Source organism: Rattus norvegicus, chromosome 9, assembly GCF_021556685.1.
Source record: "Rattus norvegicus strain SHRSP/BbbUtx chromosome 9, alternate assembly SHRSP_T2T, whole genome shotgun sequence".
NCBI classification, from domain to species: domain Eukaryota; kingdom Metazoa; phylum Chordata; class Mammalia; order Rodentia; family Muridae; genus Rattus; species Rattus norvegicus.
Genome location: NC_141542.1, coordinates 83,617,415 through 83,640,525, shown reverse-complemented (window position 1 = coordinate 83,640,525; position 23,111 = coordinate 83,617,415). Strand labels below are relative to the sequence as shown.

The window sequence follows — 23,111 nt, the reverse complement described above, 5'->3', positions numbered from 1 at the left end:
GTACGTCTATCAGCTGTCACCAAACCAACCATGGCTGGCTTTGTCGTGCTTCTTTTTCCTTTATAGATAGAAGTGGAGGGGAAGAAGAAAGAAAAAAAAAAGAGAGAGAGAGAAGAAGAAGCAAGAGGCATTCAAAAAACTTAAGGAAGCCCTGACCCTTTAGACTCCATTTATAGTCTGAGCCCGAATGCCACCCCCCTGGACAAGTGAACCGTCCAATCCAGCCGCGTGTGTCAAGGTTCTATTAGGCACTAAGAGAAATATATATGCATGCCCTTATACCATTCAACACTCTGGGTCCACCCTCCAGACGCTGGGCTGCGGGTCAAGCGAGCCACCACTGCTCTTCCAAGTGTCATTTTGACAGGTTCTTCTGGAGGAGATCCTTCTTTTGTTAACCCATCGTTTTAATCAAAATGGCACCAAAGAAAGACGTGAAGAAGCCCGCTGCTGCTGCTCCTGCCCCAGCCCCGGCCCCGGCCCCTGCCCCAGCCAAACCTAAAGAAGAAAAAATCGATCTGTCTGCTATTAAGGTAACTTAAACAGGTGAATCGTTTTGGTCACTGAAACATCTTTCAACGCTAAGGAACTCAAGGAATTTGTGGAGAGTTCTATTTTTCATAGAAAGGAAAGGCATTTCTCGGTGAACCGGTGTGTTTTAAACGCCAGAAATTCCTGGTTAATAACATGGGCTGGAGTATATAATTCCAGTAATGTTATTAAGGGTGGATACTACATGTGAGGTTTGTGTTCTCTCTTTTCTTGTTCAATCTTTACTGATTCTAATTTCCATTTTCCCCTAATTTGCCAGAGTACAATTTAGGGGAAAATACACAAATCTAAAAGTTTTGCAGTTACAAACGTTTAAAGAGTATACTAAATAAAACCTCTTTGGAAATTGGATCCCTGACTATAAAATATCATTCAAAAAAAAAAGTTTTAGCCTCTGCTTGTTTCCAGAAACTCGCAGACAGCTGCTGATAACCCAGTTGTCTGGGACACATCTATTTGACAGCTGTTTTACTTCGCCTGAAAAAAAAAATTCTCTCTGCAATTCAAGTTTATTCCCTCTTCAAATTCACTTAATAAAATTTCATACACTTAGTGAGATCTCAGTGCAGACAGTCATGCACTCAAGTGCTTCAGTGACTATAACTCTCATCTGTTTATTTATCGACAGCATCTAATTCAGAATTTTGAGTTCCTTTTAAATAAAACTAACATGTGTATATATACATATATGTATATATAGTATATATTATATATGTGTCATTTTTATAGGTGTTGGTCTGTGGTGAGCCTTTTGCATACTGAGCTTGAACTAAGGAGAATGTGAATATTTTTTTGTGTGGAGAGTTTGCTGTGAACCGAGTTTTCAGTTTTAGAAAAGATGACCTGCTTGGGAAAATGGCGAATGCATGCACGTCCCTGCCACCTCTTGGCAATGCTGCGGCCATCAGTGCGACTGCTCCTCCTTAACTGGGCTCAGATTGGTCCTCGAGGCAGGTTGGTCCTCGTAGCAGGTTGAAAATCTCCCTGTAAGGAACCCTGCCTTATATGGAAAAGTAGAGTCAAAGTGCTTATGAGGTGATCCTTCCACCCAAGCCAAGGATCCTTCACGGAGTACGTCTGAAGTTTCAGCGCTAACACTGCACCAGAAAGCAGCCATGCTGACCTACCCACAATCGTCCCATTGACTGCCTTAGTATAATCGGGGAGCTTTTTCTTAAAAAAAAAAAATCTCTAAAATAACACTGCATTTATCGAGCACACTTGCATTTATGAGGCAAAATCAAATATTGTCATAATTTTCATAACATTCCAGTTACATACAAAATGGAATGTGTTTCAAAAGTACAAAAATATCACAAATGTTTAATCTTTATCTGTGCCTGAAGTTATATTTGAAAAAAACTTGGTCACAGGATGCAGCGTCAAATGAATGTCCATTTAGGGAAAATGCATGTTGGATCTCCTGAAAATGTTTTTTATTTTTATTTTGAGGATAAGGTGCATGTAGTTGGTTCCTTTACAGGAATCTGAGTCTTCCTCCTAGGCAGTCACAGTTGATGCCTTTCTAGGCGGACACTGACTGCAGCTCGCAAGTGTGATGACAGCTCCCACCCCACTTCTTCTCTAGCGCTCCACTCTTCAATGACCGTAGATTTTGTCGTGTATTTATTGTGAATTAGAAGACAATACCATCCCTGTGTTGCTGAGATGAGCTTCAGAAAGGAAAGAAAACAAAACCAGAAGTATGCTACTAATGAAAGCAGGCTTTAATTTTCTACCCAGAGAAACCATGTATTGGAAAGTAAACAAATAGACTCCCTTTAGTATCAGTGTTTTAATCCAGAAATTAAGACAAATGACTTTTCCTGCCAGCAGAGAAGTGGCATGATTCTCTGAATCATGGCATTGCTTTAGCCTCCCTATCCTGTATTAAACCAATGCTGGTACAAGCAAGAAAAGCTAAGGAAGACCTCTGAGTTGAATGAATGCAGCATGCTCCACTTTCCGTTTTTCACTGGAGTAGATTTTAAGGAGAAACACACACAGACACACACACACACACACACACACACACACACACACACAGAGTGAGAGAGAGAGAGAGAGAGAGAGAGAGAGAGAGAGAGAGGAGATAGAAATGGAATTGAAGCAGACGCATTTGTGTAAAGGAGTGTAAATCCCTTCAGTGATTTTGCCTCAGTAGGTAATGGGACTAATTAGAAACTATATTATGGCATTTCCTATTATGATGCTTTTAATCACCTGATGCTTCCAGATGTATTTCCTCATATCAGTTTAAACTTTCTTCGAGCAGAGAAAATGAACACATCTATATACATGTTCATTAACTCTCTGAAAACTCTACAAAGAGCAAAACTTAATTGGATTGTAAAATTTATTTCATATGTCCTGTAAGATTAGAAATCTAACTGTCCTTTGCACTGTAGGTAATGCTAAAGTTCAATTATATATAAGACACAGTGATAATTAAATCATACCTCAATATTTTTCTTAACTAAGACCCTGGTCAATTGTAACATATACCCCATTTAATAGCTACCTTCTTGATTCTCCATGAACTCTGAACGATCTTGGGTATTTTGGATTAGTTTGCTTAAATGTGCTTTTCCAATCTGATTTCCTGGTTTGTTGGCTATTTATTTAGAATGCTTCTCCAGCTCTTCCTGACATAAAACCTTTGAGAGCCTCTGAGCAAATGCTTACCAGATGTCCTATGCCCGTAGACATTTTTCTGAGTGGTTTTCACCAAGTCCCACTGACATTTGAACATTAATATTAGTGCTCTGGGTAGTTCTCAGCTCTCGATGCCTTTAGAGAGATGATATTTCCAGCAACAAATCCTGGGACTAGAATACCACTGCCTCCCAAGATCACAGAGGAATTAAAACCACCATTATGATTGTGGGTGCAAATAAAGGAATGAATATTAGTGGCAACCAAGCAAAACAGTGACTGTAAATAAGAAATACGATACCCACGTGTCTGGGTTGTAAGAGAACTTTAATATGTGAGTGAATTTTTGCATGGTGCATGTATGTTGACTGATAAGCCAGGATTGCTGTGAGGTGGAGATTTCTGACATATCTTGAAATGTGTGCCTTAAATTTTAATTTGCATTGTATTTGTGTCACAATCCGGTCATTCCTGACGAGACACTGCAGGCAATTTTACAAAAATCAGTAGTAGTAAAGAATGCATTGACAGAAACACTACCAAACAGCAGACCTCCAGACAGGAACTGATCGCAGACTTGGAAAGACTTAAATGTTCAATTTAATGAGTAAGTTGGTTGATCCAAGGAGGAAACAGAAAGCACAAGAGTTCTACCATCAAATAAATAGTTGCATGGCGAAGGTAAGACTTACCAGCGGGGTAAATCTATAGTCAACCGTGATAAGCGTTCAGCTACCTCTAGTTTCTAAAAAACTAGCTGCCATCTTTTTAGTTGGAACACGGGATGTCTTTCCCATGCAGGACTAGAGTTCCGGTGTTGGTTGTTTCTTTTGTTTTTATTACCCTGCACAGTCCCATAACGGCCAGGAGAGGGAGGAAGAGAGCCACTGCAGGGCTGGTTCTGCAAGACTTTGACCTTAGCTGTTCCGAATGGTCTTGTTTTTCACAGCTTCCCTTACGGTCCCTAACACCTGCTGTTGGGGAGTTTGTCTTTTATAGTCCGAGGATGAAATCTTAGGCACTTCAGAGAAGCCTTATTCACTTTGTCCCAACTTCCTGTAAAAAGTTATAAACCAAAATGGATATAAAAATATGTCCACATGTAATGGGATATTGAATTTCAAGACAATTGCGGTTTTGTCCTATTAAACTCTCAGACATACCAAATCTAATCTTTAAATCTGCCATCATCAGGTTAATCTTCTGAGAAGAGACCTCTATTGGTTTGTAAACAAACACACTAATTTGACTAGCATTCTTTGGAGTGAGAAACAGAAATGCAATGTCACACTCATAGCGTGGTTAAATAGTAACCTTCACATCCTTGAGGGGGAAAAGCATGAGACAAATACATACCATCAATTTCTAATTTGAAAAAGAAAGAAAAGAGATGAACACGATTGGTCTTCGGGAAGAAATAAAAAATTATTCACCCAGGAGTCAGCATCAGTAACGTCTTTTGTCCGTCACATGTCTATACTGTGAGAGAACAAAGGAGCTGAAAGGGAATGGAGAAACACTGAGGAGCAAATGTTGTGACTCTCCCCATAGCAACATTTTGAAGTGTATGTAATGAACAGTGTCTTTGCAAAGTATCACACACAGCTTGCAAAGAAAGACATGTCTTCACCAACTAAACTGTGAAAACTGCTTTTCATTTAAAGATAATTAAGTCTGTGTAAGAGGAGGAGACCACAAAGTGACAGGGCCAGATTTAGCCCTTGACATTTCAGTTCTGCAAACGAAACCCCTGGCACGTTGTCTTTAGAAGTCATTCCGTGATTACCCAGCGTTCAGCACCGTCTGACTCCGGGGAATTGTGGGAAGGAGTATATTTAGTCTGCTGAGACTGCACTTTCTTCTTTTCCATCTGAACCACATTTTGTATGAAGATGGGCTATCACCTACTTTCATTCATCAATGTGACCACTTCATTTTTCCTGCCAAACCAGAATCTCGACAGCAAAACCATCCATAGAAAAGGATCAGTGGCTCCAGAACATACTAGTTAAATTTTAAAACGTGTGCGTGGTAAGTCCAATTGTTCTAGTCAGAAATAGCTTGAGGCTGGGGAGGAAAGGTTTCTCTTAGACCATTTTCCTCTCTGCCCTTCTGAGTGAGATGTTTCTTAACTACCACATGCCCAACAGTGCATCTCCAGTTCATAAACATCCAGTCGACCTGAGCGCGCTGCTGTGAAATTACATGTTGATAAAACTTTCTCTATTGTAGTGAGTACAACATGTCAACTGAGTTTGCAGATAGCCTGTCCTTCCCTACTGAATAAGTTGTGGCTGGTCCCACTACCTAAAGAGTGGAAAATTCAAAAACATACCAAACCCAGAAGCAGCCAAATATCAGAAAAGTATTCTCATGTATTCAGGAAAAATAATCTAGAGGAACCTCTCTTCCAGACAAATGGGGAAGCCATAATCATAATTTATTAGCTACAATATTTTAAGTATTTACATTATAAAAATTGAACAGTGAAGAAAAAATTTTTTAATTTTTAAGCGATTATTTGTAAATAAGTAAGTGCACGAAGCAGAAGTACAGCTCAAGAAATTGTAAATTTATTTCTCAATTATTAAGTAGGAAGATGTGAGAGAGAAAACTGGAAAGGAGCAGACCCGGATCACATTTTGAAACTCATCTCAAGTGACTTAGGTCTCTACTTCTTCCCACAGACCTGACTTGAGCTATTTTTTTTCTTTTTTTTTTTTCTTTTTTCTTTTTTTCTTTTTTTTTTTTTTTTTTCGGAGCTGGGGACCGAACCCAGGGCCTTGCGCTCGCTAGGCAAGCGCTCTACCGCTGAGCTAAATCCCCAACCCGACTTGAGCTATTTTTAATTGCACAGTTTTGTGCTTAGGTGACAGAATTCAGATGACCAGCCCAAGCCTGCTGAACATGGCTGTATCAGGCCAGACTCATTTCAGACCACCATATCCAACTGTCTAATAGCTCTTACACCATGTCCTCACTTCCCTACTTTCCCCCGTTTATACAATGTTTCAAAAAACATCCTAAACACTCTTTTGTTGAGCTCAAAGGTGTAAGAAGAGATATTTCTTGCCATTGACATATTATAAAGTACACCATTCTAACCATTTCAAATATTATTTCTAATGGCCTTCTACGGTAGATGTTAAAAACTCTATAAGAGAACTTAGTTTAATTATTTCCATAATGGTTAATATGTGCCCAACTCTGATCTCTCTGCCAGACAAGAAGGCAGAGAATATCCAGCAACGTTCTCTTGTCTGGAAACTGGCTCTGGTTACAACGGCTTCTTTTCTTAGCTCCAGTCACTGGCATGTGTGCATCCCTCTGAAATGAGGAGAGCTTTGATCACTGTGGTGCGGGTTCCTCCCTAGGACGTTCCCCTCAGTACTCAACACCACACGTTTCCCACCCGCTCTTTAACGACACCACTTCTTCTTTTAAGATACTAAAATTCAACACCACTTCTTCTTTGAAGATACTAAAAATTCAACGTAGATTAATTCTCTATTTGATTTAAGTGCATTGTAATACTTTGTCCTATAAAGCAATTCCATCTAGATGCCAAAAAATGCATCTTCAGTCAGTGAACCAAACTTCTCAAAGCAGAAAAGTCTATCGTTGCAATAAGAATTCTTCTTTGTAACAGGGGTCTTTCGGATAGCCATTTACCTAAACTCAACCCCAAATGTGAATGGATCCACTGTAACAATGTGAAATGTGGCCTTTCACCACCCAAGTAAGACAAAGACACAGACTGAGATAATAAAGACGTATGTCAAAAGAAATCCAAGATTGACAAATTAGAACTCTACACTATAAGCATTTGTATAAAATCCAGAGTGAAATGCTAGAAGTATACTTATTAAAGAGTTTTAAGTCAGCATGCCTACTATGCGCTGGGCAGCTCTGGGTGCTGAAGCTGCAGAACTGATAAGGAACACGCATATTTTTCTGGAATTTAAACTTTATAAAAGAACAAATAAAGTTTCTGTCCTCTGGAAATATCATACTCTAGAGGAGAAACTCATGCTTGAAAGAGGACTTGGGTTTACAGCCATACCACCCGAAGGCACAGGGAGCAGAGAGTATTAACAATATAGTGGCTTTAATTGAATGAAAAGTTTACTAAGCACCTAAAGGGGAGAGGGACCCATAAAGCTGTGAAAGACAGAACCCCAAGCACGATGCCAAGTCAGTGCTCTGGGAAGAGGTGCAGTTTTAGAGCACATCCCCATCCACATCAGAGACAAGCTATGGGCTTTCAGCCTGGGCCTGGGCTTCCCAGCAGGTAGCAGGAAGGCTGGCTGGCTTGGGGTGGGAAAAAAGAGCCAGGTCCAACACAGAGAAGGAAAATTCTTTGGATAAGAAGGGTTCTGAGCAAGGCTGAGAAGAATGTCTAAAGTGACAAGAGAGAACAGTGGTTGCCATGTCAGACAGAAAAGATTTGAAACACACCAAACGATGATCTCTCAAACCAAGACCCAAACCAAATGGCTGTGTAGTCAGATCATGATTTGCTTAGAGTCGATGATAATCCTGTTCTAACAAAGAGAAGCAAGACTGGGCTTTGCCATTCTAACAGTGGACAGGGGATGGGTTGTTTCTTCCCTTTATTTTTGAGCATTTAGCATAGACCTAACATTTAAAGTTTATTTTTCTCTCTGGACTTAGCTATAGTTTTTTTTTCCTTGTGTCAAATGGTATGTTTAAGTTTCTACTTTGATTTTCAGTAGGTTAAGAAAAATCTCAACTTTTATTGTCGATACGATAAAGAGGTAGAGAAAAATTAGAATGAAATAATTCAAGAGTTCCTCAGCACTTTACAGATCCTATTGTAGTAGTAACAACAAACCTTAATGTGATATCTAATTTATCGCAAAGAAACTGAAGTTTGGTGCTGACTTTCCAGTCTCCCCGTAAGTGTTTATACAGACTGATCATGTTTCATATGTATGCAAGGCCGCCACGCTTTTCCGTCTGAAAAAGATGTAACATGAAAGCCACCATTATGTACAATAGAACAGCTTCAATGTGATATCTATAGCTACGAGCGTCACTAAAGATAATATACTAGCTCTCAACAGTGGTTAGGCAGTTCGGACTTAGTGCTACAAATACATGGATAGAACCTCATCAAATCTAATGGCACAAACACAAAACTACGATTACACTTTCATTGTACCATTTCACTTTAATGACTCAAAGCATTTTTAATTTTTAACTATCATTCTCCAACGACCTTTAAAAACACCATGCTTTCAGTCATGTTAAAAACATGAAGACACTTCCAATGGCTTTTGTTCAGCCTGCTTTTTTATAGCACCCAGGACCACCAACTCATGAGAAGTACTGCCCCTAGTGAACTGGGCTATCTCACTATAGTCATCAATCAGCAAGATACCCAACAGACTTCCCTATAGACCATCTGAGGGAGGCATTTCCTCACTGGAGATTCTTCTTTCCAGATAACTCCAATCGTGTCAAGCTGACAAAAAAACAGACCAGTACACACAATTTTCCAGACCAACCATGCCCCAAACACTCAGCTCTTCTGGGAAAAAACAAAACATGAAGACACATTGACTTGGGTACTACTACTTTAAAATTTATATTATTCTTCTTCATTTAGGGACTCAAAATCCTGGGAGATATTTTTTTCACAATTGTAAACTTTGGGTCAAGAGTGATGTACATTTTTAATATTGTGATTAGCACCTAATAATTATACAGAATAACGATAGCATATGTGCACATGATTATGTATTTTGAAGAAGTGGTGTGTATTTAGCTGTTCATTTCCTCTAGAATAGTAAGAGGGTAAGTTGGAAATACGGAGCAGGACACACTTCCTGCCTTTTATGAATAACTTCCTTAAGGACACATGCAGAAGTCACAATTCAGCTCACACCTTCTGTATTCCTTTGAGCTATGTGAAATGTGTAGAGAATGATAACCCCGGTGTCTGAAACTCCAGTGAACACACTAAAACTGATCTTTCCCCAAAGCCATGCCAGCTTTTCCTATTTTCAGATAAGCCTCTATAAAAGTCCTTCACTGCCAATTCCCTTAAATGCCTTTAAAATGTTGAAGTACTACGGTGCCCTCCATGAGCCTTACTTCAGGTTATTTCATTCACGGTCTGCAGTCTGAGCCACAAAGTGGCTGGACAAGGAAGCTTGGGTTTAGTAAGAGCTTAGCAACAACAGGAACAACAACAAAAAGGATACAAAATTGTCCATTTTCTTGCTTGCTAAGAATTTCAGAAGTAAAAGGATATACAAAGCGTCAATATCTGTAAAGAAAACAGGGGAGGAATGACATCCTCAGACATAATGTCAAGATGAAGGGAAGCGATAGAAAGGGGGACCCCAAGCCATTTTTAAACTTAGATTATACTCCTGCTAATACTGCTTGCAAAAGCCTAATCTTTAATGGCGGTTTGGGAACCTGATCAGGTTGCCACGTGGGTGTATCCTAACCAGTCCCCAGAGCACGCATTGCCCTTTCAAGACCTCAGAACTTTACCATAAGGGGCCCAGCTTTGGAGACTGTTCTTTCTACACCAGTTACTATTTCAAACCTCAACCCAGTTCCATCCACGAAGCTCCATTAATACCCAGGCTTGCTGACTAGACACTTGCAAGGTCTGTAATTACGCATCAGAAGCCAGTCGTAGATGAATCCCACGTTTTCCACGAGCAAAGCAATGTCTTAAGCACAGTTGCAGGGAACATCTCAGAGATGAAGACCATAAAAGTACCGACAGGCTTCAGTCTCACCAGGGCTGTTCACGTCTGGACGCTGGATTCCTAAAAATAGCCCTAGGGTACATGTCTCTCTTTCTCTTTGCCCTAAGAAAGCTAAAGAACTCCTCCAGGAGGAGTGGCAACTGCCCTGTGAAATCCGATACTAGATATGAGGTCAGTTTGCCCAGAAATAAAAGGAAGCCACCGAGAGGTAGGACTCCACTCAGGGACCCACTGGAGGTGTCTTCAGTTCATTCTCCAGTCCCGCTGCTGTTTTGCCTCCCAGAACTCCATCATGGTGGGTCCTACAAGACAATGATATGTCATTTATAGGAAGGAGACAGTTGGGCAAGAGAAGCAGACTGAGGAGCCAGGCAGACAAAGAATAGGACGGAGGACAGAACCTATTTAGCACAAGGTGTTTGGAACCTACTATTGGTTTCCACCAGCTAGGCTGAAGATAGAAGAAATTACTTGAAGCTATTGCGCCAGATGGGAAAATTCGTCTTCTTCCCCAGAGCAGTCGTTTGTGCTTCGCCAGCTTTTGCTTTTTCACGTAAGATTCATCTAAATTTAGAAAAAGAAAAAAAGTACAACTCGAGTGTAATAGTACTCAGCTTTAAAATAGAATTCAGTGGTAACCGATAGCTAAAATTAAGCAAACTGCATCTGATTCTTCGGTGTCATCTACTAGTATAAAATATGTTAATTAGACAAATACTTTTCAAAAGTGATTTTCATATGCAATTTTATTTGCAGTTTTAAATGTATGTCTTATCGGACATATGGTAAATATAGACAGCTATGGCATTCTAGGAAGTGTTCGAATTAGCATTTTTAACATTTTACATCATTAAGATATAGAGAAAGGATTTCCAAGTTATCTTTTGCAATAGATTTTTATGGCTCCTAGGTTCAAAATTACCCTCACAGACTCTTCCCGTGCCATGACACCTACATGGTTTCCTAAGGGCCTCAGAGCTGAGAGCACTCTTTCTGTCAATGCATTTGAAAGTCCTCTTTTTTTCTCTCTTGCCGCTCCAGTCCTTCAGTGCTGACCAGATTGCCGGTAAGTGATTTGAGCAGCTCTACCATAGGCAGAGCTCGGCCTGCCTTTGAAATGTCCCTAACTCCACAGCATGCTCCCTTGTGGCTCAGACTGTCCGTGTCCACGCCATGCCTGAACTCAGAAAGCTGGGCTTACTTCTGGAGCTCACTTTGAAGAGAACTCAGGGAATGAGCTGGACGCGCTCAAAAATCAGGACACTCTTTTCTGGTTAAAATATTCTTTATGATTAATTTCTTTCCGACAGATCGAGTTCTCTAAGGAACAACAGGAGGGTAAGTTTAAAAGCTGTTCATATGTGCAGACTCAGAGATGACGAGTGAGAAAACCAACTCCTCCCTGGGGATGAGCTAATTGCTGCCTAATTCTCCACACTGGTGTTGCTACTCTAAATATAAATTGCTCTCAATCACTCTAAATATAAACCTGTATACTGAAGCCCTTGGTTATAGTCAGTAATCAAAGATCTAAGGAAATAAAAAAGTCGAGTTTTAATAAGTCCTTATAGTCCTCCTCTACTAGTCCTGATTTCTAAAGAAGATGAATTCAATACAATAGGAAAGATCATATATGATATAGTCACAAAAGGATCTAGGCTTTAGAAAACTCATGTACTGATTAAAACGCTAGAGAGAGATCTGATAAGTCTGAAGTGAGCGATCTGAAAGATGAAGCTGATTATAAAAGCTGCCCTATTTTATCAAAGCTACCCAGTTTCTGTAGGGTAGAGGTGAATCCATAGATGGAGACAGATCTGGTCCAGCATGTCTCTACGAGATACAGGACAGAGAGCTGGAGAGGTGAAAGGTCTTCCTTCATCAATGACCAAAGGATCAGTTATGGTATCATTATTTATAGGCATCCAAACTGACTGGAAAGTTCTTTCATGAACAGGTACTATCAGTGAGTCTCAGGGTTTTTTTTTTTTTTCTCCTTTATGTATTTGGATTCAACAGGGCCAAATATCCTGAGCAAGCTCAATTTTGGGATTGGGGAGTTTAGGGAGAAGTCTTCTAGGGTGAAGATATCGCTATGTGAATGAACTAAGCAAAAATCTGTTTAAAGAACAGAGAGATAGAGACAGTTTCATTAGATGATGTTATACAAGCCAGGCAATCGGTCATAATAATGTATACTGTATTATAACATATATGATACAAATGATGATAGGTTATTAGCAACAGTTCTCTGCCTAAAGTTATCCACACTGATCAGTCTCTTTCAGGATCATATTAAGTATGATGCTGTCTGGGTTTCAGTTTAGAACCAAAGATTATTTGCTGTAGTACAAACTCACTGATCCTATAGAATGGTTGATGGTCTCGTGGAGACAGTTTAGATCAGTGGTTCTCAACCTTCTTATGCTGCGACCCTTTCACACAGGTCTTTGTGTTGTGCTGATTCCAACCATAAAATTATTTTTGTTTCTGTAATTTTGCTACTGTTATGAATAGCAATGCAAATGTCGGATACGCAGGATATCTGATATGTGACCCCTGGGAAAGGGTCATTCAACCTTCAGTTTGAGAACTAATGATTTAGATGAGTGGATGACTTACAATTCAAGATCATTTAAAGATATACTGTGAAGGATTTGTCTTAAGGAAATGATGGTTCTAATCTGTTTAAAAAATACTTTTAACTAGTGATGCAGCAACGTCATCAGCCCTGCCTCCCAGTCCTCTGCAATTCCTGAGTTATAATGCTATCATGGCTGCCAAGCTATTGCTGACACAAAAATGAGCAATTCAAAAACCCCTTTAGTGAGATAAACGTCCTCAAAGTGTGGAGTGTGAGTCGCGTCACCCAAAACTGAAAACAGATCTAAGCCACAGAATTGAATAAACATCGGAAGTTGACCTGGTTTTGTGCTTTGTGTCAGAAAAACAAATGTAAATTATTCAAACTAAGTTGGAATTCTGTACATTCAGAATAAATCAAGACCACTTGAATTCGTTTCCTTGTTTAATGAATGAAGAAATTGTTCATACCATTCTATTTGGATTGAAGGAAAGGGAGGGAAAGGCAAGATAATTACAACCATCTGAAGGTTTAGATCTTGTGCTGTCTATTAACCATCAGCTACATGTGCCTACTTAAACATTAATTGATCTTTAAATTACAAATGTTAAAGTCTAAATCTTAAAGCTCACCACCTATATTTAAGTGTTCAAAACCACCATTAGAGGGCAGGTAGAGAATAATTTCATCACCAGATGTTTCAGAAATACTGTGATTCTGGGCAAAAGATCACATGGTGCATTTTTAAAGGTAAAAAAGGAAAAATGGTTAAGTTTTACTTGCACTGCTGTCTGTGGAGACAACTCCATTCTGTTCTTGAGGTTCACCAAAGACCACAAACGATACATAAACAAAGGGTGTGGTAAGACCATAATAAAATGTGGTTTATAGAGCCAGCTTGGCGGGGGGGGGGGGGGGGGGGGGTTAACCAGTCTGTGTTTTGAAACCTTGAACAAAGTAGCTAAGCCTTGGACTAAAAGTCCAGGATTAAAAAAATTACTTCTCCAGCCTCTGCCTTTAAGTTATCAAAAGATAATAATGTCAGAGAGATTCCATTACAGCCATAAGAAATCCCATTTCTACACCAGCATCTGAGCCAGGTGACTCAGAGCACCAGGCCTGGTGTCTCAAGCCAGTGCTACTTTGGAAAGTTCCACGTGACCTTCGGAAAGATGAAAAATAGCATGTGACTCATGTACCACAAGGCACAAGGCCTTTTTTTTTCCAGATAGGGGTAGATTATGGTGGGATTGCATAGGATCTAATAAAGAACGATAAATGACCTAAAGCTAATACATACCCAGTCTGATCTTAGATTTAAAGGTACCAGGATAGTAAGATATGACACCAGGATATCAGACAGTAATCTTTTCGGACAGCATGTTGTGTGGCAACCACCCCTAGCCTAAAAAGAATGTTCCCAGTTTTGAGAGTTTATTCACCAATTGTTACTACGTCATTAGGGTTAACTCCAGTAAATCACCATCTTTACTCCCAGGTTTTCCAGAATCTTTCATTTTGTTAAGTTTAGCTATTTCCATTAAAATGTCTTTATTGGTTCCCAAATGCATTTGTAGCCCCCTTTCCAGTCTTTTTGCTACATATTTCTAAATTATTATGGTGATCATTGTGAGGGTGACGCGGTTCCATCGAAACGGAATTAAGGGACGTAAAGTACCCACCCAGCAGAGATTTCATGGTGAGAAAGGGCAGCACTTCCAGATACACTCTTAATAAACACACAGAGATGTGGACATGAATAAAATACCTCAGACTGTCTGGGTAAATATCCGAAGTTCAATAACATGCTGGGCTCTGCAAAACGTTAAGCTGGAAGAAACTAGACAGAGGAGAAAATGCAATTTCTGCATTATTACTTACGATTGCGTGACAATCTATGATCATCTCCATTAAATGTTAGTTTTAAAATGTTTTTAAATGATTAACATGTTTAGGTCATAGGGATTATTCTGGGGCCAAATCAGAGTTATGTGAACATTCATAACAATTGATCTAAAAATCATTTTCCCTCTGAATCAATCATGAGAGCCTCCTAGAATCAGACATTGGGGTGTTTAAATGGCATTGTAAAACTTACAGGCTTACCTTGCATTGTCACCTTAAATATTATTATTATTATTATTATTATTATTATTATTATTATTATTATTAATTAGCTATTTCTGGAGGAAGCTAGTTGAGAAGACAGCCTATAAAGTTGTGCTCCAAAAGAAGATGCTTCTCCAAATGGAGTAAGTTTAGATTAATTTCACAGTAGCCCCAGCTGGAAATTAGTTTTCTTGACATTTCATTAGCATTGCCAATAAATAGAAGGACGATTTGGAGACTCCTAATCTTTCTCAAGGCATCAGAATGTTTTAAGTGACTCCTATCGCCCACACGGGCGAAGGAAATATGAACCATGATAACCGGGAGCTTCAATTTTCATAATTAAAAACTAATTCCACATTAATAATCGTCCGGCTTAAAACTAGAAATGCAGCTTTAAAACAATCCCCACGGAAACACCAAAAGGGTTTTCCAATGACCGCGTGATAGACGGCGATAACGTGAGTGGTTGTGGGAAATTGTACACCAGAGAAGAGTTTGAACTGAATACTTGCAGGCCCTGGGGTTAATTAGAAGGTCTAAGGAACTAAAAAGCCAGTGCCTACCAGCGCCTGAACACCTTGTGCTTCTTGCAGAATTCAAGGAGGCATTTCTCCTCTTCGACAGAACCGGTGAATGCAAGATCACCTTAAGTCAGGTGGGCGACGTCCTCCGGGCTCTGGGCACCAATCCCACAAATGCAGAAGTCAAGAAGGTTCTCGGGAACCCTAGCAATGAAGGTAGGTTCCTCTAAGACCATTGAAACTCAGGGAGGGACTTCGCACAATAGAGCTCAGTTTGTTCCTCATGGTGGCAGCCGTGCTTCCCTCCTCATCGATGGAAAACCTCTGCTTGTTTTCATCGAGAAAAAAAAAAATAAAGTGAACTTTCTTTGAGGAGGGGAAAGTGTGATAAAGCATCACACCGGAGGAGAAGAAAGGGTGAGACATCCTCCTCGGCATCAAATCAGAGTCCAAGGCTACTGAGACAGGGCACAGACGACCACATGGTCTTCAGAGTTCATGCCTTCAAAGCCAGAAGTCCATTTTAAAAAGTCGGTTTCATTTTAATTCAAATAGAATAATATCTTCTCCTTTCTTTCCTCGATCCTGTCCCTTGTCCCTTCCTTCCAACCCTTCCCATGCCTACCCCTCACTCCCTCTCAAATAACTCTTCTTGTTATTTTTATATATGTGCATAAATATATATATATATGCAAACAACCTTTTGAGTCTTTTTAGTGTTGACATTAAATAATCAACTAGGGGAATCATCCCTGAAAAGGAGGAAATCTCCCTCTCATCATTCCTTAGTTGCCTGTAGTTCTTTGTCTAAAAGGGAGGTCCTCTAAGATTTCGTGCATCCATGCTATCATGTCTCTATTTTGTCCATGATCAAGCTCTGTTAGGCAGCCATATTGTTATGGTGTTATAGGTGCAGCTTCCCCGTCATTTCTAGAAGACACAATCTCACAGGAGAATTCCTGATCCTCTGGGTCTTACGAGTCTTCATTCTGATAAAGACATTGACTACGGCTAACATACAACACATTTTGTATGCAGCCATGAATAATCATAATAATGGCCTTCTAGAAAACACTGATTGTTTGAAAAATGGTGTGCGAATAAAGTCACAGTGTTCTGAAATACACCTGCTGACCTCTTTAGCCAATGTACCCTGGCTTTGCTTCAGTGACCATTTGAAAGGAACTCAGCCATCTTAATTAAGAATAGGCAGAGTCACATCTTAACGAGTATTTCCTATTTCCAATCAATTATTTATATAAGTCCTTGGAAACCTTAAAGTAAACCCTGAGCTCTGTCTCCCCATGTAAATCCTGGACTAGGAATCAGTGAGGCACATAAGGGGAATTTCAGAAGTCACTCAGTCCATATGGAAACCCAGCCATGAGTCCAGAACAAGGAAATTGCTTTTAATCCCAACGGCTCATTGCAAAACGTAATAACCTGTTGGAAAATGTGACTTTAAACAAAAAAGACAAGACACAAAATGGAAGGTTTCTCAAGTAGAAACTGGGGCTGTTTGTCTTTGCATTTAGGAAAAAAAAATTGAGGGGGTAGACAAATGATGTCATGCTTTTCATGATGACTAAGTATGTGCTTGTGGTTGCTCCTTCATGAGAGAGAGAGAGAGAGAGAGAGAGAGAGAGAGAGAGAGAGAGAGAGAGAGGTTACATAACAGATTTCAAAAACCATACCTCTACCTGAGTCAGTCTGTCTATTCTGAAGACATGAGCAATACAATTATGTGGAAAGATGGAGAGAGGGAGGGGGTGTGAGGATGCAGTGTAAGCCTCCTGCTTACCTGTTGTCATCTCACTTAGAAGCTTCCCTCAGTAACAAAGTCATTAGGTAAGTATTCGTTGACTCAGTATCCAAATGTGCTCTTTCTATAACCCAGTGTGCTACATTCCTTCTGTAAAAGGGGGAAATTTTTATTTCCCTATTGATATAATTGCATCCATATATGCATGTATATATGTATATATACACACATACGAACATATAAACACATATATAAATGTACATATGCAGCTGTATATACATACATATGTATGTACACACACACACACACACACACACACACACACACACAGACACACAGACACACACACACACACATATACAATCTCTGACCTGGAATTAGAAAAGAATGAGGATATCACAAAATGTTCGACACACACTCTTCCCTCATGGGCTTCTTTTTAAAAATTACTTCAAATGTAAAGGAGTCGAAGGCTCTACAAAAACCTCAGGCATAGGAGCATACGAAGTTAAGGTTCAGTAAGGTTTTATTGTGTTTATATGATTATGGGAAATGTTCTATTGTTCCCCGGTGCTTACGGAATACAGTGAATCATAGTACTAATAACATTTATTAACTAATCAAACTTTTCATGTGCTGGGTTTATTAAATTTCACAGTGACACTTTAAAGTATTTCTATTTTGAAATTGAGAATACAATGTTTGAAGAGGGTAGAAAAGGACCGGAGAGAGAGTTTAGCAAGTTAAATGCGTTTACTGAGAAGATCCAGGTCATGTTCCTAGCACGCACATCAGGTGGCAGACAACCGGGAACTCCAATTCCAAGGATCTATCATCCTAATCACCCTCGGCAGGTACCCGTGAGCCTGGGGTGCTCATTCACACATTCAGGCCCACACACATATGTGTAAAATAAAACAATGTAAAGAGAAAAAAGCTGAGCCACATTTGGGGGTACCCACCTGTAACCTCGGCCCTTTCAAAGTGGACAGGGCAGGCTCAGGAATTCAGTCATCCTCAGTTCCGTGCCAAGTTGGAGGCCACTCAGGATGAGTAAGCTTATCTTTAAAAACTAATAATGAATAAAAAGAAAGCGGTTAACAAAGTTGTGAGAGCTGAACTAGAGATAAAGCTGGGACTGAAGAACTCAGGCGATTGTCCATCCTCCTGTGTTTTGTCAGATTAGTAGTTTATCCAGTGAATTTTAAGTTATGGGAAGGTTTCTATGACTATTTGAATTTGGTTTATAACCCAGAGGTGGTAATTTATGGAGGTTACTAACTCTGCAAACCACAATTTTCTTCCAGAGATGAATGCTAAGAAAATCGAGTTTGAACAGTTTCTGCCCATGATGCAAGCCATCTCCAACAACAAGGACCAGGGAGGCTATGAAGATTTCGTTGAGGGTCTGCGTGTCTTCGACAAGGAGGGCAATGGCACCGTCATGGGTGCTGAGCTCCGCCATGTCCTCGCCACTCTGGGTAAGGACAGACATTGCAATGGGCATAGGAGAGATCATATAGGAAAGGTCATGACAGGAAAATCACATCATAATCAGAATAGTCAGGGGAAAGAAGAAAAATAAAAAATTAGCAGTCAAAAGTCAGTGACTATGTCTGTGAGCCTCTGTGGCACTGAGTTTGCTTGGGGGTGAAGTAATGATGTTTCAGGAAGCCCGTGGCTGATCGCTTGTGATGGGAATTTGACAACATTCTGTTTCTATCTCATTGCTAAAACTGAGTGTTTTGTTTCCCCAGGAGAGAAGATGAAGGAGGAGGAGGTAGAAGCATTGCTGGCGGGCCAGGAGGACTCCAATGGCTGCATCAACTATGAAGGTACAGCCAGCCTCCTCTCATTAAGGATAGACTCCTTTCCAACTTTATTCTCCCCTTCTTTATTGACGCATGTGCTTATTGTAAGTAAATTGCCTTATTCTGAGATGCTGCGTGAGGACAGATAGGCAGAATTAGTTTTGGAAATCCCATGCAGTCTCCTATAGTTTAACCGTGTTTTCTCTTAGTTTATCCACACTATCCCTGAAAGAGCAGTAGGGCTTAGATTAGAATCAAGTGTAATGCAACCTCGGAGCTGAGCAGATTTTGAAGTTCTTCACGAGTACAAAAACCCTAAGAAACTGGAGGTCAAAGAGATTTAGTTACTTATCGATGGTCAAATTGTTCACAGCAAGGCTGGAGCTAAAATTCGGTTCTCTCTGGCTAATGGTCTTGTTTACCTGAAAAATCACTCAACAGCAGATGTGGTGGCTTGCATTTGTAGAGCTAGGAAGCTGAAGGAGGAAGCCCAGGGCTGCCTGGGTTATAAAGTGAGACCCTGCTGGAAGGAGGTGGGGAAGGAGGGAGGGAGGGAAGGCAGGGAGGAAGGAGGAGGCAAGGAAAAGACCGATGAACACATAGCCACAGGGGTGGGCGAGGGTCAGAGACACAGAGGTGGTGGGAGAATACCATCCCATGGTTGCCAGTGTTTACTTCCTACTACCAGTTTATAGCAGTTTCACAGGAAGTATACGAAAGCAATATATACGCAAAGTAAATATTTAAAATAAAGCTGTTTAGTATCATTTGAAAACGTAAATATTTCCAATAAACTTTATCTCCCTCCACCCCCCGAAAAAGACCAGCCACATTTCAATAAACCTATGTTGTCAACTTTGATGAAAATATGAGTTTACAATGCTCCAAATTTATAAAAAGCATTAAGAAAGAGAGAACTGGAAAGGAGAAGGGAAAAGAAGAAGAATATAGACAGTCAGCCATGCCAGCCAATGTTAACTAGAAACATTAATTAAACAGCACCTTTTACCCATAAACAACTCCTATTTGGTTGTTGTTACAAATATATTGTGTGTAATAATCTCTACTAATATTGTTGGGACAAATAGTTATCTGGAAAATAAATTTAAATCTCAACTTCTTTTTAATTCAATTTGACTTTTTCTAACTCTTAACTATATATATTGTCCAACAGCTTTTGTGAAACACATCATGTCTGTCTAAAAGGAGAATTCAAGGTATACATCTATCCTCTCTCTGATATGAAAGGCTTGGGTGATATTTTGTTTAAAAAAAAACAGCTTCGGGGTTGGGGATTTAGCTCAGTGGTAGAGCGCTTGCCTAGGAGGAAGCGCAAGGCCCTGGGTTCGGTCCCCAGCTCCAAAAAAAAAGAACTAAAAAAAAAACAGCTTCATAACCTATGCTTTAGATACAGTATTGCCTCCTAATTGCAAATTATTTATATTAACCAGAACATGTACTCCTATTTTTTTTAACTCTACAATAATTTAACAGTAGAAATCTAACTAACCAGAGACTAGTTAATTTAATGTGCATATAACACCGCTGAAAATATTGTCCTAAGTTCTTTAAATAACAACATTAGCTTTTTAACAGTTACTTCTCTAACAAACTGCATTGTAACAGTTCAAATTCAAGTGATAGCAACCAGGTTCAAAAAGCAGGAATGTTGTTTGCCTTGAGAGTGTTGGCTCATTGTTTCCGCTACAGTGGTCTTTCCAAAGAGATACTATCAACATCTAATATGCTTCCATTTCCCCCACAGAACACAGTGTTGGGGAAGACTGGCCAGAAAGTCAGTTCAAGAACACCTATGGCTAACTGTCAACACCAGCTTGCCACCACCCGGAAGAACAAACAATCTAGACCATTCTAGATTGAAGGATTCCCTGAAGTTTTATCAACCTTGAGTTTTTCATGGCACACACATCAGGTTGATAATCTCAAGTCCATGTACCACCTTTATGATCTACTTGGGTCCACAACATTCATAAGAGCACTACATCAATAAACTTGGTCAGTCTGGAAGACTCAAATTGTGTTGTGTCTTACTTTTTTGTTTTATAAAAATAGTTTTTAAGAATTTAATCCTTATGGAAAATAGTTTTAACAATTGATGAATTATAAATATTAACAAAAACCACTGCCGGGCCTGATAAGAAGGCCTTGTGGATAAAGGCATGTGCTACCACACCTGAAGACCTTCATTTTAGCCCTGATGAAAGGAAAGAACGGATTCCCATACTTGTCCTCTGATCACCATATGAAGGCCGTTTGCCAATCGTACATATGCACACAAATAAAGACAGTCACATGAATAAATGTTAAATGCAAAAAGAAAAAATTTAAAGTCATCTCAATCTACCGAGCAATAACAGACTGAATAATAAAGAATTATACATTAGTGAAAGTTAAATAGAGAACCATGGAAATTCAGACAGGAACCAGGGCATTTTAATAGTAAGATAAAGGTAAAATCGGGTCCTTCAGATTTATGTAAATCATTACTTATAGTTCAGTCTATTCCTTTGAAGTAATTTTTGGGGCTATTAAGCCTTTGACTTTTGTCTCTGGTGACTTCAAAAATAAGAGCCACTGTGACCTCATAGCTGTTACCTAAAAGAAAGAGAGGGGGTGGGGGATGAGAAAGGGAGGAAGGAAGGAAAGAGAAGGGAAGGAAGGAAGGAAGGAAGGAAGAAGGAAGGAAGGAAGGAAGGAAGGAAGGAGGAAGGAAGGAAGGAAGGAAGGAGGAAGGAAGGAAGGAAGGAAGGAGGAAGGAAGGAAGAAGGAAGGAAGAAGGAAGGAAGGAAGGAAGAAGGAAGGAAGGAAGAAGGAAGGAAGGAAGGAAGGAGGAAGGAAGGAAGGAAGGAAGGAGGAAGGAAGGAAAACTCTCCATGCTGAAGGGATTATTGCTCCGGAGTTCAGGATTCAGTTGACTGCTGTGTGTCTCCCTCTCTGACCTCTTCTGCTTTACATGCACAGGTGTCCACATCTCCGCTTAGCTCTTCACAAAAACGAAGTGGAAAAGGTTACAAAGTAAACTTTATATCCTAGATGTATCACATAGGCCTTTCCACAGAAGATTCTGAAAGGAAGTAAGGTCAGTGCTGCGTGCTTGTCCCTACCTTCCTGAAGAGATAGAAGCAGTAGCAAGGAGTATAAAATCTCTCAGAAGTCCCTACCTACCTGTACCTCCTGGGAAGTTTGTTGGCAACTTATGTCAACAAGCTCCTTCTGTCTTTCAAAAGTCACTTGTACTCTAGTCACTGACCTGGGCTTTTGTGGCTAAGTTGGGCCACAGCACTCACATGTTTGAGGGAAGTGAACAATGACCTCATGATCTTAAAGCCAAGTTTCCCTTCAAGCAAGGACTGGAAACGCCAATGAGGGCAGATCACAGAGAGCTTCTGGGAGAATGGGAATCTGCTTCTGCACGTCCCTTTATGAGAACTCCAGACCCATGCCACCGAGAATGTGAAATGTGCCTAGCAAGATGGGCGAATTGAATTTTTAAGTATATTTCATTTTAACTTATTTAAGATTTTATTTAATGGCTATGTGTGCCTCATGAATACCATACTGAGCAGTGAGGGGCTCGACACAAAATTATTTTTATTTATTACATGAGACAATTGAAATGGTTTTTTTAAATATAAAAGCTCCACATATAAAATTGTCAATATTTGAAATTTAAATCATGTTTCAATCTGGGTGTGGCAGTGCATGCTATTAATCCCAGAGCCCTTGGAAGCCAGAGGAAGATGTATCTCTGAGTTTGAGGCTACCCTACTCTACAGAAAGAGTTCCAGGACAGACATTACATGAGAAGCCCTGCCCCCTCTCTAAAATAAAAGTATTTTCAGAAGCATAAAGGTCACAGTGTAGAGAAAATGACTGCTACACGTAGTCTTAATTATAGAGGGCTCTTTTTTTTTTTTGATCTGTGGTGTACATGTCTTTACATTTTTTTCAAGATAGAAAAGCATGATGTCTGTGCGGTATAAATTGTTCGTTTTGAGCCTTGTGTATAACGCTTTCCTCTCAAGATTTTATAATAGTGCTTTAACTGTCCCCACGGGCTAACTTCAGCACACTGTCATGGGACCTAACCTTATTAAATTACCATGTGTGAACCGCTCATAACTCAAGTCGCAGCAGGTGCAAAAATGGAGCTGCGCAGGCAGAAGAGTGATCGTCATTTTTAAAATCCCCACCAGCTGGCGAAGCAACAGGTGCCTAATTCCTCATCTTTTAAAAATAACTTTTCAAAAGCCTGTGCTGTATAAGCAAATATTTTCAAGTTTGTTTTTAAACCATCTTCAAGTTACCTTCCTCACAAAATACATTATGTGCTGATTTTTT

The 23,111-nt window shown here is 39.8% G+C and overlaps 1 protein-coding gene across 8 annotated transcripts; it reads left to right on the top strand.

Annotated features, from left to right (window-relative positions):
• Nucleotides 1-290: 290 nt before the first annotated feature.
• Myl1 (myosin, light chain 1) lies at nucleotides 291-20,785 on the top strand. Of its 8 annotated transcripts, none has more exons than XM_087567465.1 (8): nucleotides 10,178-10,254; nucleotides 11,001-11,025; nucleotides 11,270-11,297; nucleotides 15,249-15,392; nucleotides 18,246-18,419; nucleotides 18,696-18,773; nucleotides 19,924-19,966; nucleotides 20,515-20,785. In XM_087567465.1, exons 5-7 carry the CDS (start codon nucleotides 18,248-18,250, stop codon nucleotides 19,950-19,952), a joined length of 279 nt encoding a protein of 92 aa, XP_087423591.1. In that variant the 5' UTR covers nucleotides 10,178-10,254; nucleotides 11,001-11,025; nucleotides 11,270-11,297; nucleotides 15,249-15,392; nucleotides 18,246-18,247; the 3' UTR covers nucleotides 19,953-19,966; nucleotides 20,515-20,785. The 8 variants fall into 8 exon arrangements, with proteins under 8 accessions (XP_087423594.1, XP_087423597.1, NP_001071124.1 ...); XM_087567466.1 differs by having other exon boundaries at nucleotides 10,178-10,512; NM_001077656.1 differs by lacking the exons at nucleotides 10,178-10,254; nucleotides 11,001-11,025 and adding an exon at nucleotides 296-533.
• Nucleotides 20,786-23,111: the final 2,326 nt, after the last annotated feature.